General features: G+C 38.4%; 2 protein-coding genes across 2 annotated transcripts in view; one reads left to right on the top strand and one right to left on the bottom strand.

The window, feature by feature from the left end:
* Positions 1–11194, bottom strand: part of RTN4IP1 (reticulon 4 interacting protein 1) — a 22453-nt gene extending 11259 nt beyond the window's left edge. Inside the window, exons 1-6 of the mRNA XM_072036145.1 lie at positions 11104–11194; positions 9567–9624; positions 6814–6965; positions 6411–6479; positions 6022–6146; positions 1388–1436 (exon numbers count right to left, since the gene is read on the bottom strand). Coding sequence (XP_071892246.1) covers positions 1388–1436; positions 6022–6146; positions 6411–6479; positions 6814–6965; positions 9567–9621 — 450 coding nt within the window. The 5' untranslated portion in view covers positions 9622–9624; positions 11104–11194. The remainder of the gene's footprint in view (positions 1–1387; positions 1437–6021; positions 6147–6410; positions 6480–6813; positions 6966–9566; positions 9625–11103) is intronic.
* QRSL1 (glutaminyl-tRNA amidotransferase subunit QRSL1) lies at positions 8291–21302 on the top strand. The gene is made up of 11 exons (XM_027454756.3): positions 8291–8755; positions 8875–9034; positions 10264–10362; positions 11811–11907; positions 13355–13531; positions 15798–15973; positions 16077–16189; positions 17234–17426; positions 17820–17937; positions 20236–20441; positions 20862–21302. Exons 1-11 carry the CDS (start codon positions 8456–8458, stop codon positions 21029–21031), a joined length of 1809 nt encoding a protein of 602 aa, XP_027310557.2. The 5' UTR covers positions 8291–8455; the 3' UTR covers positions 21032–21302.

The raw sequence follows: 21302 nt of genomic DNA, 5'->3' as shown, positions 1-21302 counted from the left end.
CAACACAGAGTGACTTGTCACACGGCTAGAATTTATTCATATTTAAGGCATTTTTAAGGAGTGAGGAGCTGGTGTGGGCGAGGAGGGTGGGTTTTTTAATTCTGCTTGAAAATACCAGGTCTCAGGGTAAGTAAGACTTCAAATAAAATACTCGGTTTGCTTTCTGAATCCGGTAACTCAGACAATAACTCTTACTCTACAGTTATATAGCTAACAATCTGTAAACCTGTCAGCAGATCAACCACTGTAGGGATTAAAACATTTTATCTTTGTACCTGCTCATTAAGTATTCCATACCTCTATCTCACTGTAAATAAATACAATTTTAATACTAAGAAATAGTCACCTCTGATTTACCACAGGGAGGATGTCAGGTCATCTTCTACTCCCAAAGTTAAAGCAGAGCAAGGACTTTTGCTAGGTATTTATCTCTTCTGTAATTCTCATTTTCATTCACAGTAATCTTTTTTTTAAATTTATTTATTTACTCTGGTTTAATTACATAGCTTAACCAGCATTAATCATGCATAAATCACAAGTAGCCAGTGGTTGGCTGGCCTTTTCTACAGCCACTTGCTTCATCGTAGATCAGGTAAAGAACATACCACTAAAAATTCTCTTATGAGCCTCTTCAAACCATTTTGCTTATGGTCCAGTAACACAGAACACGGTGATGCAAGCACAAAACCCATACATTTTCCATATTCTCAAGAGGAAGATGTTTGCTCATGATGACACCACTGAGGATCAAAATCCCCCAGTTAAATGGGAGCATGAAAAGAGGATGTCCCACAGTTAAAGGATCAACACAAGACTATGTTGGCTCTCCAAAGTTTAGGACTACTGGAATGAAGGAAGGCAAAAAGGCAGCAGGGCAAAGAGTGAGGGAACGTTAATCTAAGCCATTCCATACACTGCACATAAAAGCCTCATGCCTCTTACATCATCTGACCACCCACAGCAGCTAAACATAGTAAGATATTACGGAAAATCACAACTGCAATCATCTACATTCTCCATCATTTTTCTCCTCATACATCAAGTTCTTTTCATATGTATGGAGCAGAGCTGACTGAAAGATAATGAAAACAGGCTACATATTTCAGGTTTCACAAATCAAGAGATTTCCTGTTCCTGAACGGTGAAGCGCAATCTTTCACTGCCTACACTCACAGCGTCTTTCTTTGAAACTCCCTGCTTCCTACTTTAACCTAATACAATATAACAAAGGGAAAGGAATAAATTTCAAGGTATCTCGCTTTTGGAGATCTGACAGATCAGTCGGTAGCTTGGTATTTCATTTCTCCTTCCCTCAATTCCCTTCTGTTAAATTTTGTTTGTACTGAATAGTTTGAAGATGTATCCTGTGTGTGCTGTGCTCTATTACCTGTACAGCAAATGTACCGACTCCTCCTGAAGCTCCCAATATCAACACTCTGTAAGAGAAAATTAAAATTTATTAAATAGTTCAAATATTTGGCATAGCAACTGCATATTCTAATGCTTCTTATTCATCTCCAAGATTACTCTAAGGAAAAGATGGTATTTTTCACTCAGTGTTACTTAACAGTGAACTCTTCGGATACCTAGTAATGTGACTTAACGTCTCTGATCTTGTTTCCTGTGCCATCACCATTCCCTCAGCCCAGCCAAAGAGACCTCCTCACATATGCTTTCCATTCAGTCCAGGCAATGGAGCTGTCAGCATTAATACTGATCACCAGAAAATCCTGTTCCCATACACACTTTCCCCAAAATAATTGCTTAGTTCAGAACAAAGTCAGTAAGAATGTTTCCATCTCACAGATTCCACTGTCATATTTTCTAAATTAAAAAATAAAAATAAAAATGATTTGCTGACATTTTAACATAAATTGATGTTATCTAACAGAAGAACTGGTTTAGTAGCCTATTACTTAGAGGGACTGGGGACTTCAGAATATATGGAACATAATTTTCCAGTGTATCGCTGAATATTTATCTAGAAGACAAAATATAGTGAAGAAGCCCCATAAACAAGTTCTATTAAATTGTCTTTTTCTTCAGATAAAGGCAGAAGAATTTTTCTACTTTGGCATATCTCGACAAGACACTGTAAAATGTCCGTTTGTTTTAACAGCCACACAAGCAAGAAAATAAAGCATTTATTACCAAGGTATTATCCAGTGAGAGTTCCTTTTAACTGAACGTACTCTCCTAAATTTTATAGAAAAGAATTCAACTTAAGGGGTGTGAGAAACTTACTGTTAGCAGCCTAATCACTGCTCAAAAATTTCATTAGTATTTTAATCTATAAACTAAACTTCAGAAAGAGAATTAGTAAGAAAGCCTTGCAGATGAAGCCACAGTGCATCAACTTTGGACCCATTTGCTAATTCCAGAACAAAAGAAACATCCAAGATGCAGTTTTGGCATAGGGCTGTGAAGCATCATGTTGCTCAAAACTTCAGTTTGCCAGAAAAATTTCAGTACCTTCAAAAGCTGGTGATGTTCCTGTTTTAAATCTCCCTGTGCTGGATGTTGAGGGAAATTGCTTTTACAGTCAAAATTGTGCTATACAATCTGCAGTTTCAGTTTACTAAAATTCTTTGAAGTAACCTAAGAGACTTGGCTTTGGTAACAATACCCATTCTAAAAGGGATACTCTTTTGTAACTCATCAGATTCCGTTCCCTATTTCACTGATCCAAACTGCAAAAATTCAGATGAAGAATCTGAAACCACAATGCCTGCCACTTTAAAACCTGCCAAAATGTACTTATGCTCAGAAGCATGCTTCTAACAACAGACATCTGAAGCAACATTAATATTCAGATTATCCTTGAAAAGACTCCGGGATGCTACAAAGGACAGTCACAGTTAACTCCTTTAAAAAAAATAATAACAAAAACAAACAAAACTTGTTAAACTGTGTTTCCAAAGCTCTAATTTCAAAACATACATCCTGCTCAAGGATTTACATAGCAAGAATAGTTACAGTTGTGGGGAGCTGCTTGGCTACAACTTCAATAGACACACTTGAGATTCCTGAGGTAGAAATCTGGTCCAGATTTGCTTTCTTCCTACGTTACGTGGGCTACTTCCTACCAAAATTTCTCATTATTAAAGCTCCCTCAAACATAGTGATTTTAAGAAAGCTCTTTATTTCAGAGACAAACTGCCTACACCCCACAGAGCAATCTAGCACCCTCCAGGCCAAGTGTCAAGTGACTGCCACCCACACTGCTCACAGGTCACCTGCAGGAGACTGTCAGCACACTCCACAGCACTTGCCCTGGGCTGCGTGTGTGCTGCTGTAGCTGTCACACATCTGCACGCAGGGATTTTTTTCAGCTCAAAAGCCCTTGTAAAAACAGGAGATCGTGTGCCACAGCTCAACAGCTGAGTGTTTTTACAGTGCTGGGGACAAGGCATTCTGTTTGGCATAACTTAAGGACGTGGGAAGTGTTTGAAGGTGCAGGAGCTGTTACAATATAAAATAAAGTTCCATTTGGTTAAGCCAACAAAATCTCCCTAACAGTTAATCTTGTACTAAGAAGCATTTACCCTATCAAGAAATATTACAACCTACACTCACTTTGTACTTCTCAACAGATAAAATGATGAAATAACAAACAGCCTTTGAAAAAAACACATTTTCTTGGGGTACTATATTATTTTTCACTGCAAAGATATGAACGAGAAGTGTAACGTTAATAGCTTGGAGTAGCAGAATCCTGATGTATCTCTCCCCGCCATACTCACATGTATGAAATGTTGACTTTGTATTTTAGATAAAGATTCTTGTTTCATATCAACATAAAGTTTTCCAGGACTTCTCAAATTATCAGGTTTGCTTTTAGCATGCTTTTAGCATGCAAGATTTAGCAGCTATTGCTGACAGGCATATCTCCTTTCTACTGAAACAGGGCCCTCACACACATGAGCTCTCCAGGTTGTTATCCACAGAGAACTTCAAAACAACGGAGTCATTCTGAACACTGTGGGTAACAAGCACATTCACTTTTACCTTGTGTAAGAATATTTACATATATCACAGTGGTTTATAACTTGTAAAATTTTGTGAAAGCATGTGCAGATGCAGAAAGTAATCCTGACAGACCAAAATACAATCAGTGTTGGACTGATAACAAGTATTTCTAGTTTGCCCACCCTTCCACTTTAAAAAGGCAAAGAAAACAATACACACCAATAGAAAAACTTGCTGTTTTTAAGATGTCTTAACACTGCAATAAAGTATCAGTGAAGGAGCTTTCATCAAGGAATACAGATGCTCTTTCAATATAAGACACACTCGTGTGTATAAACACCCTCCTACATAGCTATTTACAAACACCTACAGGAGACAAAAAGACCAACATAAAATTACTGATGTAGGTAACTTCTTACTAATATGTTCAATTATTTCAAGAAATTAAGAAACATGATGTAAATTCTTGCCTTATAAGATTACTGCCTTGCAAGGTTAATATAAAGTTCATGAAATATATTTCTGCATAGCTGCTCTACTGCATTATATGTATTTTCCTACAAGAAACTTCTCACGGAAAAAAAAATCACATAAGTCATTCTTTGCTGTTTTTACAACTCAAAAGTTCTAGATGAGAAACACCGTAATTTTATAAGTACATAAAAATGTTTTTGCTGACAGAATATTTAAATACTTACTGGGAACATAAAAGTAAATGTTAAAGGTAAATATGTAATGTAAATGGAGTTTGCATTTCACTTTGAACAATCAAAATGCTTATCTGAAAACTGGAAAGATACTTTAAACAAGGCTAGCCTACCAACATTAATTCTATTTACATATGGAAGACAAAATAATCTAAACACTTAAGAAATAAAAAGGGAGATGATACATTCGGAATTTTATCACTAGCTTAAGTTAATTTCAGTGATGTCTCTGAAACTGTTTCAAATTTTGCCATTTATTTTCTCAATACATTGTTTATCTTTAGAGCAAACAATCACTTCATATTTTCATGATGAAATTCACTGTGATACATGAACAACCCCTCCCTCCATTACCTTCTAAAGAGGTGGGTTAAGAATTTCAGTAAGTCTAGTGTCCTTTACAATGTGTTGCATTACAACAGTAACACCCAAGATAAAAGGTCAGGTAACCAGACTCCTACTGCCCAATTATTCTTTTATGACTTAAACTTTTGATGCAGCAAGGCTGTTTTAACTATTATTTTTCAGCTTCAGTACTTTTACTTTTGCCCTTCTTTCTGTTCAGAACATTTTGCTATCTACTTACACAAACATCTGAAGGCCAAAATAGCAGCAAACTTCCCTTATCAGGAGAAAAATGGTACCTGCTCCAATTTTTCAGTGCATTTTTCTTCTGCTCCTTCATCTGCTATTGTCAGATTAACAGGGCGATAAACAAAGCCAATTTCTTCTATTTGGCTGCTAGTCTTGCCTGTTTTCCCCTCCTCTTCTACCTTCCTGACCTCATTAAAGTTCTGTCCCACGGGTCAAACGAGACCCAGTCACCTGTTTGTTTCTAAAAATCTGGAAAACCAGTCTGCCCCAAATGGTTCCTGTGTGCAGGCATCGAGCAACTAAGTGAACAGCACTGTGATTAAGAAGGCCTTTTGTGAGCTGTCAAGATAACTGAGAGAGAATTATTCTGGGATAGCTGTCCTAGCAAGCAGAAAGGCAAAGTCCTGATACCATCCTTAAATTCTAAAGGATTAATACCCTTAAATTCTAAAGATACCATCCTTAAATTCTCTATATAATCAAATACAGTACACATACCTTATATTATACGCAAGGGAAGTGAGACTTCCCCTAGCTATGACTAGTAAAACTTCACTTAGGCTCCACATCTCAATCTCCCTCTACAGTAGCCCCCTCCTTAGCATTTGCACAGTCTGACCCTAAAATATTCAGGTCATCTGATCTTTGTGGATGTCACAACAGCCTTCATCACTGCCAGACACGTCTTACGAGCTGCTAATCAGTATAAAAATGAAACACTTAAGTTTTAGCACCAGAACGGGTTACTTACCTTTTCCCACTACAATTACTTTGGTTCAGTCCTCCGACTTTGTTAATGGCAGACCAGGCGGTAAGACCTACATATGGTAAGGAGGCAGCTTCTGTGTGACTGAGACATTTGGGCTTAAAAGACACCTGAAATAAAATCAACCTTATCTAAGTCACCCAGTAGATCCTGTGTGACACTGAAATATTTAAACAAGCTTTACTGAATTGCAGATCGTGTATTCCACGTTTTCAACCATCATGAAGATTCAAAACTAGTAGGAGTCGAGATCAATTCAAGCATTAAGAAACAGTTATTTATGCACCAAGGGGGGGGAAAAAAAAAAAAAAGAGAGAACAGCAGTATTCATAGTTTGGGCTTTTTGTCTGTTAGTCACATTTTTGCAGGTTTACCTCATTTGCACTAGCTACCACAAACTCTGAGAGAGTGCCTTGTTTCCATGGAGGAATTGCTGCCCATACCTAAAAACAAACAGAAAAAGAACAATCAACTTTTGTGACTTTAGAAAAGATTATACCTATATCAAAAAGTTACATTCATTAAAGATTTTTTTTTTCTCCAATTTGCAAAATGTCTTCACTGTTGCTCATCAGATGCCAGTTTAGCTTACTCTTTAAACAAAAAACATCAAAAGAGCAAGTCAAGGAAGGATTACTGAGTTATATAAGTAAACTATACCATGTATAAAATACACTTTTTCAAAAAAAATAAATGAACTAAGGGAAATGAAAGCTGAACAGCTCATGGTATATTTTAACTATATGCTTGTAGTAAACATCAGATTAGTGACATCACCTCATCTCCAGGTTTGAAATAAGACACACTTAGTCCACATTCCATGACAACACCAGAGACATCTCGACCAAGCGTTAGTGGAAATTCATTTTCTGTGCTTTTGATTTTCAGGGGATCCCGCTTCATATTTAATGCCGTTGCACCATAACCACCTAAAAAACATTAAATTAATTCAGTAAGTGGACAATTCAGTTTAGAAGGCATAGTATGTACATAATATGCCTCATTTTCAGTACACTCTGTATTTCTTTTATGATTCAAGCATGTACAAAACCTTCAGTATTTTTACAGATTTTACTAATAAAGAGCAAACCTCAATTATGGCCTATTTGCCCTCCCCCCATTAAGAGCACACAGTACATGCTAGAACACAAATCACCACATAACAATTAAATAAATTGTTGTCATGATTTAATCACTCCACAGAAAATGGCTTTTTGTTATAAAAATATTTAATATGCACTAACAGTCAGAAATTCTAAAAATTCTGCTGGACATGCTCCATTTTCCAACAACATAATGTAGCTAGGAATCCAAAAGAACTCCAAACTTTCAATTCACCTTTTCAAGTAGAGTACTATAAACAAAGCAACATAAACACCATTGTAAAAATTAAGGAACATATATTAAGATGAGTAATCTTAACTTCTATTGAGTACGGAATAGCTAAATGCTGTGGTGTCCAGAAACTACACATCCAATAACACTTCTCAGCCTCAGAAAAATAAAAATAAAAATAAATCTGCATTTGGGCGTGTATGTCCTTTCAAGTTATTTGGAGAAGTCTGCCTATGTGACCTATTGTGCTAGAAAGTGTTTTAATACTGAAATGAAACGGGTTCAAAAGCTGACACCTGTGAAGCAGGATGAAAACGTAGTTTCTTCCAAATAATTTAAATTGAACTCAAAATACCAGTTGCATCCTAGTAGCTCACGCGGGTGACAACTGCAATCCTCAGATAGCAAATGTCACATAATGAAAATCAAGATTATATATGAGGATGTCTTAAAATTCATTTGTTAAAGACCCAAAACACACATTACAGCTCTGTCAATGGGCTTTTTGCAGGTGCTGCTGAATCTGAGGCAGGATCCCTTCTCAGCATGAAGCACGGGGCCTTCCTCACTGCAGCCTTCCTGCAATTTGAAGCCTGAAACTGAGGAAAAATCAGATGAAACGTGTCAAGTACAGAGTCACCCAAAGCTATGGGCTTCCTGGGTCAGCTCATGGTGCCAGCTGGGGACGACGGGAGAAGGCAACGTGCAGCATGGCTCGGGGCAGCTCACCCACACTGAGGTGCTTTTGACCTTCAGCCTCACTGACCCCAAAGAGAGGGGAATTTGGGAGCCTGCCAGGGGAGGCCACCCCCTGCTAACACCCCTGTGGCAGGGCAGAGGGCCAGGAGCCCAGCGGGAGCTGCCCGGGGCGACACGCGAGGATTTCACCTCACGGCCCCGCCGAAGCCGCCCCGGGGGGCCCCGTCCCCGTCACTTACTTCTCATGCTAAGGTCTATGGGGTTGAGGCTGGCGGCGTGCACCCGGACAACCACCTCGTTGGGGAACTGGATGGCGGGGAGGGCCATCTCCCTGCTGAGGCGCAGCACCTCGTTGCGGCCGTAGCGGTCGATCACCCAGGAGGGCATGGCGGAGCGCGCCCGCGGAGAGCCGCCGAAGCAGCGCACCGGCACCCGCACCAGCAGGGCCGGCAGCCGCCCCATCCTCCCCGGGGTCCCGGTCCCGATCCCAATCCCTGTCCCTGTCCCGGTGCCGGTGCCCTCCTCCCTCGCCCCGCAGCCCAATGCGCGGCCGGCGCCTCGCTGCCGCCGCCAATGGCGCCGCTGGGGGCTGCCACAAGATGGCGGCGCCCAGGCGCTGAGGAGAAGGAGGAGGAGGAGTGGTGGTGGTCGCGGGGAAGCCATGCTGCGAGCTTCCCTCCGCCAGGTGAGCGGCCCGGGGAGGTCGTGGTGGTAATATTATTAGTAATAATGATTGTGGTGGTGGTTGGGAGGTGTTTTAGCGCACGGGCAGCGTGCCGCTGAAAAGGGCGAATATCCTTGCAGGTTTCGGCAGCGCTGAAGGAAGGGCAGGTCACTCCGACGGAGCTTTGCCACAAGTGCCTGGCTCTCATCAAAAGCACCAAGCTGCTTAACGCCTACATCACCGTCGCTGAAGAAACCGCCCTGAAGCAGGCTGAGGAATCAGAGGAAAGATACCGAAGAGGTACGTTGGCTTGCTTGCAGCTGATAGCAATCCTTAAAAAACTCTTGTGGAGGAGCTCACCGTGGTAGATAAAGTGATTTTTCTTTCCGACACAGGTGTTTGTGCAGCTCGTTTGACTGTTAGGGGATGGGGTTTGCAGCTGGGGTTTCTGTGGGTGTTTGTGGGGGGTGCATGCTTTGGCACCCAGCAGCGTGTTCAGTTCAAAAACCAAAAGCAAGACTTGCTCCAAAACAGGCACCTTAGTTCAAAGGCAGGTGTTGCAGGTTATATGTGCTCTGTAGTTATCAGACAGCACTGTCACTGGTTGCATTTATTTTCAGAAGTTTGGTTTAGATTGGTAGCCAGTGATTACAATGAGCAGGCACGTGCAGTGGTCTTCTTCTTGTAGGCCTGCTGTAGGTGCAGTCCTTTTGTAGGACACTAAAGTAGAGAAACATCCACCTAAGCCTGGCAAGTTTTAAATTAAAAAAGCAAATGAAAGCAGCTTTAATTTCAGTTGTTGGGTAAACAGAACAGCGTTAAATCCTGTTACCTGCAGCATTTAGAGGCAGAGGTGCCACCCTGACCATCCTCATTTTCCTTTGCATTTCCTGAAAGATAGAAAAGGGAACTTTTCACCTGATAGGGTACTTTTTTTTTTTTTTTTTTCCCTTCTTGACTGACACTTGTTATCCCCTGACAGCTTAAGAAAATTGCCAGCCAGGAAGTTTAGCTTCCTAGTATCTTTTTTTCCTGCACGGTGGATAATTAATCACTTAGGGAAAGCTTTCTCTGCTTCAGGATGATGATGATTATTATTATTATTTTTGGTTAAATCTACTGTGTATGTCAGGTAGGCAGAACTTTTGGCCACCTGCCTAGGGATGAAGTAGATTTAGACAGCACCTAAGGCTGAAATAAGCATTGTGTGGTCACTTTTGAAGAAGTAAACATTTAAACATTCCTTTGAGCTACCTATCCTATCCAAAAGCAGATGCCTGCAGGCATAGAGACATTTGCAGAGCTGTGTTCTGCAGGTACAGGTCTGGTCTGGGCAGGCGTAATTCTTAATAGTAGTTTTAGATGATGGGTCTTGAAAACGTAATAGACAACCATCAAATGTTAAGTGGATAACATTATTCCAAAAAGCACCAGGAGTGACACGTAAAATAAATTGTAAGTGATGAGAAGACTGTGTATGTAGCACATTGATTTAATCTCTGTTTTCTTTGCATTAATTCCTAATGCAGGTCAGCCACTCGGTGTTTTAGATGGAATTCCTGTTGCAGTAAAAGACAACTTTAATACAGCTGGCATTGAGACAACATGTGCATCAAACATGCTAAAAGGTACAGTAGAGCTTTTAAAGTAAAATTGGATCTTATTTCAGAGCTCTTCTCCTTACAGGTCTAATAGTCTTCCAGAGATCTAAATATTTTCAAAAAAAAAAAAAAGAAAAAAAGTAAAAAGCAGAATTGATTTCAGAAAATGTGTTTATCTGATTTCTTCTGCCAAGATCATCTAGTATTAGATATACCTTTTTTTCTTGTGTATTATCTCCGTTCATATTGTTCCATTGCTTTTAACAATGCAATGTTTATTCTAGGTCTTATATTAAAATGGAATTATTCCATAGCTCACGCTTTTTCATGTTGCTTTTAGATTTACAGAAGAGCAGTCAGTACTTTTTGCTGCTATTGTGTCTAGCAAAATGCAGACAAATTATTTGTTCTATTTATAATTGTTGACTTACATAGTGTTTTCATATTGCTGAAGGAACAGTAGATAGTAATGTGTTTTTTGTCTCTACATTCCTGACTTATAAACATGTTCTGTAAGACTTAAATTTTTTGAAATTTCCTAAGCTTATTGTTTCTTTTAGCACTCCATCAAAACTTTCAAGGCACTCTAATGTTTCCATAGTAAAAGGAAAAGTAGAAAACATTTCTTATATCAGCTTTATTCTGCACAAAGTAAAACTGGCAAGTTTTGAGGAAGATAGGATTAGTTCAAGAAATCAGAAGTCTATTACACTTTTTTAAGCAGAAGAAACAAAACATGACATTGCCATTTAAATAAAGTGTTATTACCTGAGGTGCTTTTCCTTATGCATATCCTTAGGCCCTTCGTGGCTGATTGTGGTATTGTGTCTGAGAGTATCAGGAGTGGTGATGTCCTTGTCCCATTTGAGTGTGGGGGTGGAGAAATCCCTGTCACTATTAACAAAAGGAATTGGTTGCTACCCAGGATTTCATGTACGTGACACAGTTCTCATAGTAGTTTATATAAGGTCAAAGTGCTTAAGGGTACACATTTGTTCACAGGATAGTCAGTATTTCAGCTTGTGGCTAACCATATGCACCTATATCTCATGATAATGGGAATAATTCAAGGCAAATTAGCACTCATCTGTAAAGAGGTATTTCTCATTTCTCCTCCTTTTAGACAGCTCCTGCAAATTGCCTGAATGCAATTTTCATGCAAAATTCAGCCAACCTTGTGGTAACTCATTTGTGTAAAGTCTTAGCTCCACAATGTAGAAATGTATAATCCGGAATTACTGGATGATAAATTGTGGAGGAAAAAAGACACTGGAGACAAAACAGTAGTTGGTTTATTTTGAGATTATTTAAAATTTTGAGAATTACTGATACTGTCTTGAAGCAAAATTTGGGCACTGTCTTGATAATTCTTATACGCTAATAATGGCAAGGTTGAAGTGTTCAGAGGAATAGCTATTTCTAAAAATCAACCATATATCACTAATCACTCCCTTAACTGTTCTGATTGTTTTCAGGTTATATTCCTCCTTACAATGCTACAGTCGTTCAGAAGTTACAGGATCAGGGAGCTGTGCTTTTAGGAAAAACAAACCTAGATGAATTTGCAATGGGGTGAGTGACGTTTATTATTTTCAACATGTGGTTTCACCTCATCTGTTCTGATCTATCTGTAATCCTTAAACTTATCTGCAAAGAGTGTTTAGAGTTCCACGAATTTCTCAAACGTTGCATGAACTTTTATACTGTTGGGTAAATGATACAAATGTCTATTTATTTTAAAATAAATGAATGTTCAATTATGGCTGTGTTTGAGAGGGAGGAAGTGGCACAGCCTTAGCAGGCCGCAGACAAGTGGACTTCCAAATCCAGAAGTGTGTTGTCAGAATTGGTTACTACACTAGTCATTTGTTGCCTTTTTCTCTTTCTTTACTGGTGGTTTCTGTCCTTAGCTAATTATCATCACACCCATGATGACAGTTACTGCCTTTACCAGTCAGCTGCTGGAGTAGCATTGTATGAGTACTCTCTGATTTGCTGTGAATAGGATAATTTAGAGCAACACTTTGATTTGGGTATGCTATAGCTAAAGAGATATATTTGATTGGGTGAAAATACTTTGCTTGAATCATTCTGGGTAAAGTCAGAGATATGCCTCAGGAAGGGCAGAGAAAAAGCACAGGAAGAAAACTCATCATACAGTGTTATAAGTAGTCTAAGCTCATTAAAGCCGCAGATTTAAAAGGATTTTCTCACCCCAGGCCTCATCTCTGGATTGTGTGTTTGCTTGTCCTGTTACGCTAGCCCCAACGTGGCTGCACCATGAATCTTGATCAGGGAGCCGATCCAGCTTAGAAGTAATGTCTCAATTAAGTTAATTTTCAACTGTGTGAACTGCCACCTCTGGTGATTTGGCTAATAACACTGACGCTGTGGAGTCAGGGAACATGAGGTGGCAGTTGTGAGGAAGGTGGAAAGTCCCTCCCTCCTGGTGGCAGCCCACACTTAGGTTACCTCAGGCTGGCTGAAACCAGATTCTGAGGAGCCAGGCTAGCACTCCCAACCAACGGGCTGTGCTCTCAGGAGAAGGCTATAAAGTAATAGTATGTAATTTACAGAGGAGTGCTTGTTTCTGCCATTGTAGAGCTTTGTCCCTCATCTCTAACAGGGTGGTTTCCCACATCACTGTGGCCATCTTTTGCCTTTTCCAAATGCAGGCCTGGGAAACCAGAAGGCCTGTGTTCTGTAGCAGACCTACAGATTTACTGTTATGTACTATAATTCAGTTTTATTTTTTAGTGATTACATTCTCTCCAGTGGCATTAGCAGAGGTTAGAAAGAAGAACAACTGAGGTTCTGTGGCAGAAAAGGATGAAGATCCCTTTTTACAGTTTACAACGCTGTGGAAGATGACTGCACGAGGATGTACATACACCAGTCTTTTTGTGTTGAGATTGGATTTATTAGGGTGAAGGATGAAGAATTGTTTAAAGAAAAGCTTGGTGAAAGCAATGTGCCATTTGTCACTTCTGTCTGTGTTTGTGCTATCTGGCTGTTTCAGATCTGGGAGTACGGATGGGGTATTTGGACCAGTCAGAAATCCATGGAGTTATTCAAGACAGTACAAGGAAAAATCTGCACCAAAATCTGATCCTGAGCATGAAGAGTTCAAATGGGTAATAACAGGAGGGAGCTCGGGAGGCAGCGCGGCTGCTGTATCATCTTTCACGTGTTTTGCGTAAGAGGTTTTTTAGAGTTGTTTTTAATTAAATGTCTTGAAATATGTCGCAAAGCTTTCATTTTGTAATTTTCTAATCATGTAGTGTATAGATCAGGTTTTCAAAAAGATATTGATCTTGTTTGAAATGCAAGTGTTATTTGTACTGGCAGGCAGGAATTTATTTCAACATCCCTGGTTTATTCATGGCATAGCACGAAGCCAGCATAATTCCCTGTAGGCAAATTGAGGCTTACTCATTTTAAGTGTTATTCAGCATACTGATATGACCACTTTGCACTTCATGAAGTAAAATGATAATGGCAGTAAAGGAGTGACGATTTCATTGTTATTTCCACATATTTTCTTAAAAATAACATGGGGCTTGAGACACATCCTCTGCCTCATTAAGCGCATTACACAAACACACACTGAAAACTTAATTGAGCAAATGATGAGATCCCTCAACTTGTAACAGTATAGTAGTCTTTCTTCCCCACCTTTGTTTTTATAGCAAAGTATGTAATAATACAGATACCTGAGATTTGTGGTCTAACAGCTTTCAAATCTCTGACTTAACAAAAGACAGCCAGCTACAAGGATACTAAGAAACTTGTCTGCTTTAAAAAAAAAAAAAAGTGAGTGGAGTTTTAGTTTATTTTAAATAATAAATAAACAAGCTGTATTTTTTACAGCAATTACCCGCATGGAATAGCAGAACATTATTTAACAAATGAATTGTTCATACCATCTTCCCCATCCTGCTGTTAAAGGAAATCTGTTACTTAAAACTTCACACCTTTCATTTTATACAGTTCTGAGAGCTACATAGCAGAGCACATTTTATAAAGGATGATTTCATTTCTGTGAATTTAACTGGAGGGTATTTAAAATGCTCTTTAGTTACTATGTTTTCATTTACCCATACATATTATATGTATCTATCTTGTTAAAAGATTTTTGCTCATATTGATTAGGTTTTTTATTATTTTTTTTTTATATACAAACCTGATTTTTGCCTTTCCTTTTGATTATACGTCTACATCTCACTACCCTTCACTAGGATGCAGTCTACTCAAAGATTTAATGTTGTTTAAACTGAACTCAGTGCAGCCATCCCTGAGGACTGCTGGTCGTTGTTGTGAGCCAGAATGGCCTGATCCTGAGGTGGCCTAGCATCTTCCTTTATGTTGCTGGGTATGCAACAAAACTTCCATTTTGCACTGCTCAGCATTTTGTCAGATCAGGGTGATTCTTTGTCCAGCTATTTTATTGCCTAAAACCTATTGTATATCCACTCTATTGATTTCTTTCAAGCAGCAGAAATGCTGCCAGTCTCTCTTTTCAGTTTTAGATTTGGATATACAGAAATGCTACAGAAAGGATTTCTTTTTGTATCAGTATAAAAGCTTAAAAAAAAAACACTTCATCAAAGTCAATGGATTTGGTTCAGCCATCTCAGAAATGGATACCTGTAGGAAAATTCTCATACCAACCTTAGTAAAAATTATATCTCCTTCCTGACTTTTATTTTGGTTAAGATTTTGGTAAAAGCAGGCTTATTTTTAAAATGGTGTTTGAGTTTAAAGTCATTAAAAACAGAAGAAGAGTTTTCATTTCAACGTGACTTCCCAATTCCATTACAATTTTTGAAATAAAAATTTCAGTTTAGGACAAGGTTTCGTCTGTGAAAGAGCAATAAGAAGACAACTTTAAAAAAAAAAAAAAGAGAACGCTGTGTTCTGAAATTGAACTTCAGCTACTCTAAACTGGGCATTCTGATGCTATTTTTTGTAGGCTTGGAAACAGGAAAAGCATCCTAGACCTTGGAAAGCATGCCTTGTTATTGGGGGTAAAAAACATACTGTGTCACTGCATCCTCGTATGCTGCAATGTGCTACTTCATAGTGTGTGAAGTGAACACAAATATCTGGAAATTGTAGGCTACATCATGAGATGTATCATTCAGAGACCACAGAATTGGAACAGACAAACAGAGAAGCAGGAAGCAGGTATTTAGGGCCTTAGTCAGAGTGCCTAAATTCCACATATTTACCTGTTTGTGGAGAGGACTGAGCTTTCCTTGTGGCCAATTCAGAGGACCTAAGAAAAATACTGATGAAAAATAGTGGTCAAATGGAGCTAACTAAAATATGGTTTGTGTGGTTATGGCTTTTAATCTGGGAAGAGCTCACACACTTTTAAATCCATATAAAAGACATGAATATTTATTTTTTTGGACATGTTCCGAATCATTTTACTAATGGTAATCCTTTTGAAACCATAGAGCTTTAGGGTCAGACACAGGAGGATCTACCAGAAACCCTGCTGCTCACTGTGGTGTAGTAGGTTTAAAGCCAACATATGGACTGATATCTCGCCATGGTCTCATTCCTCTAGTGAACTCCATGGATGTGCCAGGAATCTTAACCAGATGTGTGGATGATGCTGCAGTTGTATTAGGTATTATTGCTACCCATGTCTTTGTATACATGTCTTTGTTCAAAAGCAAACTGCATTCCAGCTACACAGTGTACGTTCTCTTGTTTTTCATGTCATATTTCAGGTTCACTTGCTGGACACGATCCTAAAGACTCTACCACAATTCAGGATGCCTTTCAGCCATTTGAGCTGCCCAACATGCCTGATGTCAGCAAGCTGTGTATAGGGATTCCTAAGGTAACGCTTAAATCCTGTCAACGGTTGTGGATTGGAACAGCAAATAGCACTTCTAAAACAAAGATTTGTGTGTCTTGACCATCACCTCACAGTGTCTCATGATATAAAGTAGTGAAGATAGTATGAGAAATTCCAGAAAAAGAGCATCATGTGCTCTGTTGCCTGTGTAGGTAATTCAGTGAGCATGTGCTAGTGCTTCATCTAAAATATTTTGTCATTTTTGTGGGAAACACTGTCAGGAAGTTCCAGGGGAAATGGGGAACTTAATTTCTTGCTTCTCTCTGTGGCACTTCCTTCGGTCGCTTCTGTAGCCTCCCACAAGTTGCTCTTGGTGACTTCCCATACAGTGAGGTTAGCACTGGTTTCTGTGGTGTTTTTGAATCCTTGTCTACGTGGTGCTGTGTTAAAACATAATTATTTTTTTTTTGAACATTTGAATGGCACAAAGAGCCATGATTCACAGGGCTCCAGTAGGTGTTGAAGGAAAACTTTATTGTAGCCATTAATGTTTTTATCAAAATGAAAGATTGATATGGTAAAAAGATGCCTACTGACCAGTTAATTAATGAGAATATCTGAAAGGCAAACAGTGTATCTTTAGAAAACTAGTTAGCTGCATACTATTTTGATTTTGGCAAATCTAAAATAGTGGCATGGATAAATTATTTATATCTCTTGGACAGTTGTCTTCTGTTGCTACAGATAATCCTAAACAGGTACATGCATATTTTAATATGAGTTGTAGCTATTCAGAGATCAGACAGTACTTTAACCCACACATTGAGAGTTAGGACTAATGCAGATATCTTAAAAAGTGAGAATTTTAATGGTGTCTTTAACTTACCTCTTAAAACAGGAGCATAGCTTAGATAAACTACAAGGCTTAGGTAAGCTACAAGGCTTATCTATAATAAGCATTCAAAACATTATAGTGCTGAGCAAATAGTTTAAAGGTATTTTTAGCAAAAATAATATTGTGTTGGTTGTCAGTAAAAGTAAACTGGTATATAAAATCACTCACCTTAGTTCTTGTTTTTCTCTAAGGAGTACAACGCACCAGGGCTTTCTAGTGAAATTCTGGCTGTTTGGTCAAAAGCTGCTGACCTCTTTAAGAATGCAGGTGCTAAAGTAATTGAAGTGAGTTTACCACACACTCCTTACTCAATTGTCTGCTATCATGTGCTGTGCACAGCAGAAGTGGCATCAAATATGGCCAGGTTTGATGGACTGGAATATGGTAAGGCCTTTGAATTTTTTGTTGTTGTTCTTCTCAGAAGATAAAAACCTTGCTGGATGGCATTTAAAAGTATAGCTTTGATAGATAAACATTTCATGGTTGAATGTCTGGTGATGTTTCTTTGGGTTGGAATAGAAAAAAAACCCCTGTGCAAATAAAAGCTGGAGTAAGTGCATAAATACTTTATTTCATTTGTAGGCACATGAGTATCTGGGGGTAAAATCTTTTTTAATATCTCCATAATAAAATAGAAAGATGCTTTTATGGTTTTCCAGAACAGTAGCATGTCAGACTGCAGTAGTGGCTTATTGTATTATTAAGTGTATCACTATTTTATGTTGCTAAATCTTAAGGATCACAAATCTTAATTTCTAAATTGCTTTTTCTTTACAGGACATCGTTCTGATGTGAACGAGTCCACAGAAAGTATGTATGCTGCAACACGACAAGAAGGCTTTAATGATGTTGTAAGAGGAAGAATTCTATCAGGAAACTACTTCCTCTTGAAACAGTAAGTGGAACGCATCTTGAAAATCAGATCTATTAAGTTACTTTTTCATGTCTTGATGAGCAATTCATCACCATTTCCTTAACAAATTAATGTCTTCACACTAGTGACTACTTCTAATACAATTATTGCTTTACCTATGTAATACCTAGTGAACTGTTAATAGTGAATGAAAATGCTTTCCCTTAGTTATACCAGTGTGACCCTTCTGAATTAAGTACAACAGCTTTACAGTTTTATTCCCCAACAGATTGTGACCTGTTAGGTAAACTAAGGAAAAATCTATCCCATAGCATGACATTGAAATCATAGTGCAGCCATCGCTGTTGTAGCGTTAAAAGCTCTATAGGTGTTAATCTCATTAAAGCTGCACGGAAAAACTGCTGATACATTCTACTGAGATCTTCTAGAGCAAGTCAGGTGATATGGCAATTAAATTAACTATAGCTTTCTGCCTTAGTACACAAGGAAGCGAAGGCACTGGCAGAGGTACTGAATTAATGTTTTTATAGGTGATAGGTTTTTATCCAGCGCATGTAGAGAATCTGATCAATTTGATTTTTCTTTTTCTTCTCAGTTTTCACCCCTCATTTAACAGTCCTAATTTATGAGAGAAAATAGGAGTCATAGTTAATTTGTTTTGTTACTAACAGAAAAACTGGTCATGTAATTGGTCTCAAAACAAATGCACCACTGAAAGAACTCTGTCAGCAACAGTATTCATCAGAAGTGACTTCTGCTTGCTCTCAGAGACAGGAATGTTGTCAGTCAGTATGTAACAACCAGCTTTTATGGAATGCTGATACTCTTGCCAAGTGTGTTCCTTCTGGACACAACTGTCCTGATCAACTTTCCTAAGGCTGCTTTAAAATTCATGCAGCTCACTTTTCTTTGTGAAGGAACGTAAGATTGGCTTCCATCAGGATTGAACAAGAGAGTCCTGTTCCTGTTGACAGTAAATCAGATTTGAAGTAATCCAGGCTTCAGAAAGCATTCTTGGTATAAATAGTAAAGTACAAACATCTGTGTCTCCTGCAAATGTTGCATTTTACAGATTATTTTTGTCTTGCTTTTGAAATCTGTAAAATAACTAGGTGGTCATTCATGAAATAATCATTGCTTCTAAACATTGAATCAGAATTAACAGAGTATGTGTTTTGATTTATTGGTGTTTTTTCACTTCTTTCAAACATCCAAAACAGCGTTTCCAATGTTATTAAAGTATTATTTGAGGCCCTTTTTGTTCCTTTTACTGTTTCCTGAAGTTAATAGATAGGATGACCTCAGAAATTACTCTAGAATGGCTAATTTCAATACTGTAACTTCTTAACTAGATTCTGCTGTCTCCTATTCATTGCAACCATTTTCATTACAGTATTTCAGAAAGTTAAACCTTTAGATTATGCTGACAAATAAGCTTTTGGTCATTTTCAGTTATTCTACTTCCATCCATTTCAGTATGTATTGATTTTTCTACTTTCTTACGGTAGTTTTTAATATCCCTTCTCCCCCTCCTTTTTTCTGAAGTGTAGCTGCTGGTGTAGATGGTGATTGCTTTTGAAACCAAACTTCTCTGAATTTAAGAATTCTGTTGAACATTTACCAGTTTTGCCTGTGAAGTTAAAAGGACAAGAAAACATAAAAGCTAACTATTTTAGTTTGTTTCTGTTTCTGAATTGTATAAAGACAGTCTAGAAAGCCATAAATCACATATTTACTTAAGGGGAAAAAAAAAATCAGAGGAAGATAAGGTCTTTGTGATGGTCTGTGAAGAAGTATGCTAGAAATACATACCTGGTTTTCAGTCCGTTCAGAGATCTCAGTAGATGATGGGACTCTTTCAAACACTTTAAGTATCTATCTGGATTGAATCCTAAATGACTAATGCCTATTTTGAAAACCTGCTTTATTTCTATATTATTTCTAGGCTTTGTTGTGTTGTTCTGCTGTGAAATTCAATGTGCGGTTTGGTTACAGAAAGGCCATGCAAGTATTCTGATTTTTAGTTGAGCGTTTTTAACTAGGGTTTTGTTTTCCCTTCACCTTTATTCAACAGAATTTCCATGTCTCTTCCTTCTCTGACAGCTTCGTGGCTATGAGAGCATAAACACTAAACTTCTTAACCTGATGACTAGGACTGTGGTATATCAAAAACTCAAGTATCAGTGTAAGAGACCAGTATTACTGGTCTCTTAACCAGGCAGAATAGTGGGCTTGTCTTTTCTATGGTAACTGAGAAAATGTTCAGCATTTTCAGAATTAAAGCATCCTGCTCTCACATCTGTATTTTTTTTTTTCTAGGAACTATGAGGATTACTTTGTCAAGGCACAGAAAGTCAGACGCCTCATTGCCAATGACTTTGTGAAAGTTTTTAGAAGTGGTGTTGATATTTTACTCACTCCTACCACTCTGAGCGACGCAGTCCCATATATAGAATTCATCAAAGAAGACAACAGAACCCGCAGCACACAAGATGATATCCTAACACAGGCTGCAAATATGGCTGGTGAGTAGGGACAGGAATTCAACTGTTTTCTCCTGTCTAGTCAGTTTTAATGTCTATTCCCTTCAGCTTTTAACTTCGTCTGTAGATTTAAGATATCTCACCCCTCTCTTGTATTATCTTCCAAGGATAACCAGGTAGGTATTGTTTATTTATAAAGTCCAGATAAGGTGAATTCATTCAGGTTCCAGAGACCAAGATCTTGTTTTGAGGAAAGCTGGTTCTCCTTTGAGAGGATGCTGACTCCTTCAGTTGATCTAATTCATTTTTTGTGACACTCCATAGTTCATTTACTCAAATGATCTTAAGTAGTCTTTTTCTTCTGCGTAACTTGTTCTAGTTCTCTCAGAATTGCTACAAAAATGACTCTAACTGGATTTTTTTAATAGTAAATCTTTGTATGCATAACTTCTTTTGTTTCAGGATTGCCAGCCATAAGTGTTCCTACAGCTCTTTCAGAGAGAGGCTTGCCAGTTGGGCTCCAGTTCATTGGGCGTTCATTCCAGGAGAAGCAGCTTCTCACTGTAGCCAAGTGGTTTGAAAAACAAGTAAAATTCCCAATGATCCAGCTAGAAGAAGTCAAAGGGGCATGACCACGGTGTCTTTCAGCATCAGAAATCTGCTTCTTTTTCATAAGATGAGACTTGCTGGTCAGCTAAAGCAAGAAAGCTGTAGGGATGGTCTAAAAATGTACTTCTGCAGGTATCTTCTGCAGAAATAATAACTCAGTTTGAGAAGACCACAAGCAGGATGGAATCATGAGAGCTTATTTCTGTGTAATTAAGGCAAAGTGAATCATTAAGTACACGTCTGTGTTACTAAAAGCCATTTCTAACTGATATTAAAAACATCAGATTGAAATTA

The sequence above is a fragment of the Anas platyrhynchos genome, chromosome 3 (assembly GCF_047663525.1).
Source record: "Anas platyrhynchos isolate ZD024472 breed Pekin duck chromosome 3, IASCAAS_PekinDuck_T2T, whole genome shotgun sequence".
NCBI classification, from domain to species: domain Eukaryota; kingdom Metazoa; phylum Chordata; class Aves; order Anseriformes; family Anatidae; genus Anas; species Anas platyrhynchos.
Note: the sequence above shows the minus strand (reverse complement) of the source record. Positions and strands in the feature narration are given on the sequence as shown.